This window comes from Platalea leucorodia, assembly GCF_965183815.1.
Source record: "Platalea leucorodia genome assembly, chromosome: Z".
Classification (NCBI taxonomy): Eukaryota; Metazoa; Chordata; class Aves; order Pelecaniformes; family Threskiornithidae; genus Platalea; species Platalea leucorodia.
Genome location: NC_138858.1, coordinates 9,964,388 through 9,974,221, shown reverse-complemented (window position 1 = coordinate 9,974,221; position 9,834 = coordinate 9,964,388). Strand labels below are relative to the sequence as shown.

General features: G+C 46.6%; 1 protein-coding gene across 1 annotated transcript; it reads left to right on the top strand.

Moving 5' to 3' along the window:
* Positions 1–451: 451 nt before the first annotated feature.
* LOC309602372 (phospholipase A2 inhibitor gamma subunit B-like) lies at positions 452–5,909 on the top strand (the record flags this gene model as incomplete). Its single annotated transcript, XM_082335885.1, has 5 exons — positions 452–589; positions 1,962–2,078; positions 3,278–3,427; positions 3,569–3,709; positions 5,686–5,909. The coding sequence occupies exons 1-5, from the start codon at positions 541–543 to the stop codon at positions 5,907–5,909; spliced, it is 681 nt and encodes a 226-aa protein (XP_082192011.1). The 5' UTR covers positions 452–540.
* Between the last annotated feature and the right edge of the window lie 3,925 nt (positions 5,910–9,834).

The following is a 9,834-nucleotide window of genomic DNA, read 5'->3' as shown; positions in this document are numbered from 1 at the left end:
TGGAGAGGAAGCTCCCTGCTTTGCCACTGTAGTCAGGGTATGAGAGCTCCTGACTGTCTGATGGGAAGGGAGGTGGGAAACCAGCCAGCAAAAACTCAGCCATGAGGAAAATTCCTGGCTGGCCCTTACTACACTTTGCTTCTTTGGGCCTAATGGTGAGAACACAATAAGGCTGTTCAAATGGTTTCTTCTCCATCATTCATATGCATGGCAGAGGCTGAATGTTGTTCAAACAAAGTCTGCACTGGAGACATACCTGATAGACCCCAGGCAAGCCAGCCGTTCCCCACAGGCTGCATACTCTACACTGGGGAAAGACAAACAGCATTCCTCATGTGGAGGAAAAGGCAGAACTTGTGCTTTAAATGAAAAAACAAACACTGGTGCTAGAGCTCTGCAGTATCTATATTCTTTTAAGAGCACTTCCCCAACCACCACTTCCCCAAAACACCCTATTTCCCTCCAGTTTATAAAGCCCTTGTGGCACACAGTGCTGTGTCAGTAACACTTGGCAGCTTCCTCTGCTTACATCGTGTCAGCATGAAAATGTCCCTTGGCCTCAGCTTCTTCCTGGCTTTCCTGGACCCAGGTGAGTTTTCTGCTGGGACCTGTGGGGCTGCAAGGCATGGAAGTGGTCTGGGAATGGGTGCTCCGCGCATGGGGCCATTCCTGCCGTCTGAGCCATAGGAACCCCTCATCCAGGGGAATTTGCACTGCAGAGGAGTGACTGGTCTTGGGGGATCTTTGGTGCTATAAGCCAATGTGCAGGTGAAGGTGTAAGCATTTACAATGTGAACCAGCTGTCTAAGCTCCCACAGTGGTCACCAGTGATCTAGCTGGGACAGTCACAGGAGTGATTCAGGTTACTCTGAGGCAGACAGACCTTCGGTCTTTGTCTGTATCCCTGGAGGTATTTAAAAGACGGGTAGATGTGGTGCTTGAGGACATGGTTTAGTGGTGGACTTGGCAGTGCTAGGTTAACGGTCGGACTCGATGATCTTAAGGGTCTTTTCCAACCTTAATGATTCTATAATTCTATGATTCTGTGATTCAGTCGGCTGAATTGATTTCCAGCCACCATTTACTGCAAACTTAGGGGCTCATATATTTTGCTCATGCCCAGGGTCGTGTGACATTTTAGACATTATATGTCATCTCAGCTGTCCTTCAACTCTGCTCCAGAAGAACACTGGTGTCTTGGAGGTCTTGTGTCATACCTGCCACGCCATGTAGATGTCACAGCCACTGCAAGGTGCCTTAGATGGCACCTGGTTTTAGGGAATTGACACATGCCCTGGACTCCTTAATCTACATGCTGGACCCTTCGGTCCCAATGAGTGTGTGTCAGGGTAGACATGCTGTTTGTCCCCGTTGATAAACATTTTATTCCTTTCTAAGTGTTTCCTGCTGACTGTCTGATATTCTGGTCTGCTTAAGATGTTCCAGCAGGCAGTTGGTAAAGCGGTTTACCCTAATGCCTACAAAGAGATATGCCATTCCCCAGTTTATACATAGCACAGTCAATAATTGCTGGCAGATCCTTGATCCCCAGACCTTTGTGTGAACCTGTTCACTGCAAAGAGAGAATTTGGGGCCTGGGAATCCAGGGACACCTGAATGCCTGCCAGGACGGATGGGTATGCTTTCCTTAGCAACCACAGCAAAATCAAGCATACGTCATCTTATAAGAGACAAGTGAAGCTGACTGGGTATTGGTGGTTAAAATGTAAAATGCTATCCCAAAATGGCTTCCCCCCACTTGCCCAAATTCAAGTTCATACTAGAATAAATAATAATAGAAATAATAAAAAAGAACACACAAATTGAGCAATGAAACAGGGAAAATAAACGAAGCAGAATGTGAAAAATGCTGATCAAATGCTGAAGCAAAACATCGATGAAAGGGGAAGTGAGATCCCTTATGACTGCTGCCAAGGAATGTGTCCTCCTTCTTTCCCCAGGGACCTCCCTTCAGTGTGAGGTTTGTCACAGCATAGGAAAAAGCTGCTCTGGCCCCATGAAAACCTGTAGTGGTGGTGAAGATACCTGCGGCATCATTCTGCACGAGGTCGTGATAGGTAGGTAAGACATCCACTATGGCTGTGTGCAGGCGTGGCTTTCGAAGTGGGGCTGGGGGACAGGTCTCTCTCCCACCTCTGTTACTGGCCTTATGGCAAGTCCTTGGATAAGCTGTTCATTTTCCTTTTCACTGACAGAGGACGCAGAGATCAGGATGGTCCAGGATGGGAAAAGCTCTCTATTCCTCTGTATCAAGCCACATTTTCCTACTGGGAGGGCTTTGTTCTTAGTTGTAGAGGGGAGGACCTAGGCAGCATACTGGGAGGAGGCATTGGCTTTTAATTCTGGTGAGTGGTTGGGTTGAGAGGCTGGACTGTGAGGGACACAAGATTGCTGGCATCTAGAAGTGAGGGTGCACTGGCCATGGGTGGAAGGAGAAACTGGCCTACATCTGACTCTGTTCCTCAAGCAGGGAAGGGGACACCAGGCAGCCTGGTGGCACCACCAAGGCTGACCTATCACCATGTCCCCATGGTTGATAAGCCAAAGATGGGTGCTGAACCTTGACATAACTGCACACTTGGTTGTGTTAGTGGCATGGCCTTGGTCATTGCCCAGCTTCAGTAATGTAGCTGTTGGCTTTTAGACTGGAGGTTATCTCATATCCTACCAGCTTTGGTGCTGGTAGCTCCAGTGCATGTCTTCCCTCTGCTTGTGCAAAGCCACCTTTCCTCCTCACAGCGCTGGCAGGGCCTCAGTAGATTGCAATGTAACTGATCTGCCTCCCTGTTACACCTTTTGAGTTTGGTTCATGGGAAAGACTAGACTTGCCTGTATCAGGATGTTTGTGGCTGCGATCGATAGACTGTGTGCTCTGTGGTCTGTGCATGAAGAAGCATGGGCTGTGGGTCAGAGGCATGTGGGTCACCCCATAAGCTCTGTGGCTGGGGCATTCTGGCTAAGGTGAACATCTGCAACAAGGCCAGCTGGCTGTGAGGAGTCGTGGTGTCCTCCTGCCATTAAACACAACGTGGAGAAGGAGAAATTCCTCACTAGTGTCTCAGATGTGATGGCACCCTCATTCCTCTGAGGGTATAACCGGGATCAAGGGTGCTGCTTTTGGGGTGGCTCCACTGTCCCCAGACCCTTCTCAGGCTCCAGGACAGCTGTTTAGCAGTTGCTGCTGTAGGAACTAATGGGAGGGGAAGGGAGTTACCTTGTGGTTAATGACTTGGTGCTGCCTTCCACTTCATTATAGGGGGGATGGTAATCCCTTCGTCCATCAAGTCCTGCCTGTCATCCAGCATTTGCCAGCTTGGTCCTATCACCATGAACTATGGGAAGGTAAAAGCAAGGAGCCACTTGTCTTGCTGTACGGGTGACGACTGTCGAACAATCTCTGTCTCGTGTAAGCTCCTTTTTTCCTTACACCTTGTCCCCTCTCTGTCTGCCCCGACCTGAGGTGAGGCTTTCCTGGCTAAGCCATCACCTGGCCTGTTCCTCTCCTTCCCTCATTAAAACCAATGACGGCCCATCTCTTTCCTTCCAGTGCCACCAGAGGACAATGTGCCCAATGGATACCAGTGTCCTGCCTGCTACAGCGTGGACTCCTTTCAGTGCGGTAACGAAACTGTAAACTGCACTGGATTCGAAACCCAGTGTGTTGACCTTGCTGGGTTAATGAATTCTGGTAAATGCCTTTTATTTGGGTCTGTCTTTCATCTTTTTGGTTAAACGGGTGAAAGCAGTCTAAGACGAAGCTTCATAAAGAAATAAAAATGGGAAAAAAATGTGAAGGTAAAAAAGAGGAAGAGACATGGAACTGAAAGGGAACATGCTTAAAGCTGATAAAAGGGCAGGGGTGTTTTTTTCTTCCTCCTTCCCTGTCATGCACAGATAACTGTTGGGATTCCTCACAGCATGGCATAACTGAGGCCAGGAGCAGAACTGGACTCCTGAAGCAATCTGATCCATGGGCATGTAATAAATCTGATTAAGACCCTGAACCTGCTGGCCTCAGCCAGGGTGCATGAGGATGAATCTGGATCTAAACCAGTTCCCTACTTAGTGGAGGTTCAACTGAAACTAATACAGTGCCATTGGCTTTCTCATGAGGTGATGCTGGCTTCTGGGGACAAGACACTGTTGTAGTGATGCCTCCACTCCTAGAGCGCCAGGGACAGGTCCCTCCCCATGAATGCTGCAGCTGAGCCTTTGGGGTGTCCAAAGATCTTCCTTGTGAGGGAACTCCAGCCTTTGAAAGGCTGGGGTCACCAGCAGCATGTAACACTCTCCTACAGAAATCTTCTTCCCACTTCAGGAGCTGGAAAGAGGAAAGTAGACGGCAAGCTCCCTGGTCACTCCCCTTTCCTCCCCTGCTGCAGGTAAAAGACTTCCATGTTTCATGGCAGTCCCACCTGTGCTCCAGCAGGCAGGAAAAATAACATGTAAATTAAGGGCAGCAGCACCTACTGTAGAAGCAGACTGGAAAAAATTATCTTGTATATGGTTATGGATGAAGTTTCTCCGAGTTGATAATATTGCCAGGTAATGATGCCTGAAGGTCTTTGCTATACACTTTAAAGATGTGTTGTCCAAACCCTGCATTGTGTTTCATGAGTTTTTTCTCAGGTGTTTCACAGAAACAACATGAAGGAAAACAAGCATTTTCTTAGTTATAGCAATGGAAATAGAGTGGTACAATTAATTCAGTGTACCACTGAAATAAAAATGCTCCTACCTTGTCTTGACTTGATTGATCACCCACTGTAAATAGAGGAGACCTGTGCGGTGTGATGAGCTGTGCAGAGGAAACAGCTGTGTACGGGGGCAAAGGAAGATGAGGAACTAATGAAGCGCCTTTATACGTTATTTGTACTTGAGATAAGAACATCCAGCAGAATATTCCAGACCTTCATAGCTTGTGTAACAGAGAAACATGAGCAGTGTGAGCAAAAGCAAGCAACAGGAGCAAGAATATCTGAATGGGGAGTTAGGCACCCAGCACCTTCTTAGGTTTCCTTCTCAGGTAGATGCTCCAGTGTTGGTAAAGGACAAGTTCAGATTTCAGGCTCTCCCTCAATGGGCCTGTGAGCAGGGTTTCTGTGTTGGTTTGCCTAAATCCTGTAAGGCCTTAGAGAATGGACTTATTCCAATAAATGGCTCAGCCTGTAATGTGTTTGACGCTTCTCACCCCATGTCAAATTTGGCTGAGAGAGAGTCATCCAGTTCAAATGTCATGAGAGGGTCAGAGAGAGGAGATAATGAACACTTGGAGTACTGTCACACAGTCCTAGTTTCTTTAGGAAGCTAGGCAGGGTTTGAACAGAAGAATCTTCAAATTAGAGAAAGAAACTATTTAAAAGCTTTTCAATTTTCAAATTTAAAATGTTTAGATTTCAAAAAAATAGTATTTATTTAGCAGAATGAAAGAAAAGACAAACCCTAAACCCTTTGTATTTCAAGTCAACCAAGGTGATCTTGCTGCTTCTTCAGATTCGTTCAGGGGATGAGAACAGACAGGAATGGGTTGGTGGGTTTGGAGCCAACTGGATGTAGGGAATAGGCAGGTTTTGGGGTGGAAATGGGGACCTCATTGGCCAGGGAGGGAATAGCTATGGAGACTTGTTCCCTTGATACATGGCATGTACTTCTTTTCCTGTGTAGGTGGACTGACTCTGAAAGCCGCCATGAAGGGTTGCACCACTATTTCTGAATGCAGTATTGTAGGAGATGGAAAAAACAATCTGGGAATGATGGACATAAAGTTAAGGCGGTTCCAATGCAAACCAGCTTCTGCTTTGGCCAGACTGAGTTCTGGGTTTGCCCCTCCGGACACCCTCTTCCTCCCTGTCCTGTCAGGATTCATCTTGGGGAAAGTACTTTTCTGACTCACTCTAGTACTGGGTTAAGCAAAGCCCACAACAAACTCCAGCAGTGGTTTGCACTGAGTCCTGTTTGCTGTGGCTTCTAATGTGTGGGGAGTTTGTTTTCAGTTTAGCTCTTCTTCTTTTATAATTTCGCAGAATAAAGACAGTACTTACACTTCTTTTGTTTCGTCATTGATTTAATCTGATTTAAAGCTTCATAGGTCCGATTGTGGTTGGTTTCGTGCTACGTTCTCTGAGTGCTTTGTCCACACTGGGACTAGAGGAGACTGCACAAGGTGACTGTACACTGCATAGGCAACAGGAGCTCTCAAGACAGCTTTAGAGTCTACATCCACTGTCTCAGGATAAGTGATAAGTTTCAAAGCCACTTTTCCAGGCTCTGAAAAGGACGGGAGGTGAGTTCCTGAGAGGTTCATTCTGATTAGAGAGGTAGCTTGCCCCTTTTCCCCTCCCTTGTATCCTATTTGTCCGTGGTAGGAGGAGTCCCTCAGCTCAGAGGGCTGCTTGTGGCCTCTGGGCAGCCCTGAAGTAGTCTCCAGTTCAGAGAAGAGTCAGTGAGCCTTTGCCACAAGCAAACTGCTCCTGCCAAGAGCCTTTCTCCTTGTGGTTGTTCTTCTTGCCTTACCAGACACTCTCCCATTCTATCTTAAGTTTCATGATTATCTGGAATAAATGTTTACCTTAGGAAGGTTTAATTTCATAAAATAGGCAGTTTTCTATGGTGACAGACTGCTGGGAGCCCAAGTAATGGGAAGCTTTAGCCCAATGCTTATTTCCCTTCTGTTGGCAAAACTACACTCATAGCTGGTATAGCCTCCCCTCTTCTACATTCACCACCACCTGGCTACTCTGCTCCAGCCACTGCCTGCCCTAATGGATCTCCTCCGGTTGGTCCCACACAAAGGCGCTGAAGAAAAACAGCACATCAGGCAGCATTGCTGTACCTGGGGGGTAGTATGGGCTGTGGGCAAAAGGATAAAACAGTGGGAGCTCTGGGAGATGCTGGGGTGTAGAGTGTAGGAGGGGTGTTAGCAAACTTCAATGTTTCACTATGCATCTGTTCCCAGATGAGTGGCCCGTTTTTGGAGCAGGCTACAGGATTATTAAGCAAAAGTGCATGATTGTGTCTATCCTTAATAGCCCTGGCTCACAGTGCAAGTGTGCTGTGTTTTGGACATAGAGTTACAGTGATCAAGCAATGCTGTTCTATCTCCCAGTTCAATGCTGTGGCAGAAGGTACTATGGAAAGCCTTAGCTGCTGAAACCAGACCATAATGTGTGGCAGTAGTGAGATGACTACACCTACATATGTAAGCATGAATATATATGTGCTCAGCTTTTAACTTGCAGCATGAGGACTGAATGTTCTTGTAATTTCTGTCTCCTCCAGACTTTCTCTTCTACCCAAACAGGCTGAAACACCTTTCTTCCTAGTACTGCCACCAAATTATTGGGGAGAAAATTTCACACTATCTATTATAATAAAGGCGTGTGGGTCTGAGAGTGAAAATTAATTTTTGGAGTGGGGAGTAAACTGATAATACAGATTTAATGCAAGGAAAAGAGTCTGGTTAGGCTTAGTTAATTATTTGTAGAGGCTGTGCCATTACAGTGTGGATGTTAGGGAATACAGCTCCCCCTTCATGGTGTAGCAATAGACTGATACTGTAGCGACCTACTCATTCAGCATTTTTCCAGATCTGATAACACCTTGGAATTAAAAAAATTCTATATCTACACAAGTACATTACCCCTGAACACATCTCCTGCACATTCATGCAGAACATTACATTACTGTCCATGGCACCCCCATGGCAGATCTCAATCTGCTTCGATGGCTCAGCCCGGCACTTTCTGTTTGTTTCACTTTGACCTGTGATGTTATCATGGTGGAAAAGCTAAATGGATTTGTTCAGCCTGGTCAAGACTTGGGTGAGACATGTGTAGAGAGCCACCGTGTTGGGGAGGTGTTTAGGGGAGGACAAGAGCAGACAGCAATATTTCTGATAAGGGTTTGTGGTGCAGAGAGGAGAAGCAGCTCAATTTTGACCTCTAATTCAATGTTGTGGCAAAAAAAAGCTGTTGCAATCTGTGGCTGTATAAACGGGGGAGTGATGAGTGGAAACAACCTTGCATCTCTATGACCGATACACTAGTGCTTGGTCCTGTTCCAGCATTCACATTTTTAAAGGCTATTAAAAAGGGAAAGCGTGAAATAAAATGCCTTACAGTGAAAGTCTTCAGGAGCATAAACCTGTGATCTTACTGAAAAGAAGATAGAGAGGTGGCTTGTTTACAGGCTATAGACACAATTATACGGAAATGATAAGATCTTAAAGGGCACTTTTATACACGAGAGCACAGGAGAAACCTGACAAATCCAAAGAAGAAAAAGTCATACCATCACTGTGCACAGACTGCAACCATTAGAGCATAGGGGATCGTCAGCTTTTGATGTCTGCAAATCCAGCATGAAGGTCTTTCAGAAATGGATGCTTTGGTTGCAGACAGGTTATAGGCAGTTCAGGTAGAGCTGGTAGAAATGTGATAGACCGGGGTATGGAGGAAGGTGATGAAATGATGAGCCCTTCTGATCTCAAATCTGGCTTCTGGGGAGGGAGATGACGTTGGAGTGTGTTCAGATAAAAGCAACACAAAAGACAGAAAAAAACCTGGTGGCGCCAATTTATAAAACCAAACCAAACAATGGGATCTCGGTATCTTGAGCAAGGAGTGATGAATGAGCAACATTTGCCTCTTAAGTATCTGCAGGGTGTGAACACCAGAGGAGAGGGCATCTCCAGTGATTCCCTGTAAAACAGCCACCATGGTGAATGTGGGAAGCCCCATTGCTCGCAGGGTTTAATTGAGGATATGCAGCAGGGTGCAGCCCTGGGCTCGATGTTGGGGAGGGGAAAGGAGAGATGTGGCCAAAACCCATCACAGTAAATGGAATGACTCCTCTTGATTTTAATGGGCTTTGAACCAGGCCTTAAACACCAAACTGGGTTGTTTCCATCTGCAGTTTCTCCTTATAATATATACAAACCCTACTCCTACACAGATGCACACATGCAGACATGTAAATACCAGATCCTCCCTTAGATCTTGCAGACACTTCAGCTACCAGACATGCGAGATACAGATGCTCACAGCCCTGGGTGTCTGGATGCTGCCTTCCTTACCTGCGATACCGACCATGTCAACAGCAGCTTTGATCTCCCCTTTCATAGAGCAAAGAGGTCTCAGACCCTTGTCTTCTCTCCCCAGACAGTGGACAATTAGCCCCCTGCTGTTCCCTCTCTCTTATCTGAAGTTTTGTTTCTTTCCCAAAATGCTGAGCTGTCCAGAAAGTGTGGTGGCAGCCAGAAAACCTGTTGGTGATCTGAGATAGGGAGATGGACGTGCAGGAATTTTGCCTAACAGGCTGGTGATTTTGTAGGGTGGGGGAAGGTGAGGATTTGAGCTGTCATTTGGTGGACACAGGCCTGAGCTCTGTGGGTGGACTGGGGAGGAGGAGGGCAGGAGAAGCTGGGGAGAAGAGCGAAGCTGTGTCTCTGTGCAGCCACACACCATGCAAGGCAGTTCTTATCAGATACTAAAACCCCTTGGCTCCTTCTCCCCAGCATATCTGAAGCTGGAAATGGTTTTTCTTCCACTTTTTGGGAAGTGTTCCTGCTCCCAGCAGTTTCGCACCAGGAGCTCCGGACACTGGGACACAGTTTGTCTGGCCAGAGCATGGCCTGGGACTGTATTTGCAAAGGAATGCAAAGTTGTTGCTTTGTTTCTTTTATATAATGACCAGGGCTCTTATAAGGAAGTTTGTCCAGCACCATGGTCCAGCAGGTCCAGTAGGTATTTTGGGGATTACACTTCTTCAAAGGCAAAATGAAGACAAACAGTGAGTGAACAAGCAATCTTTGTT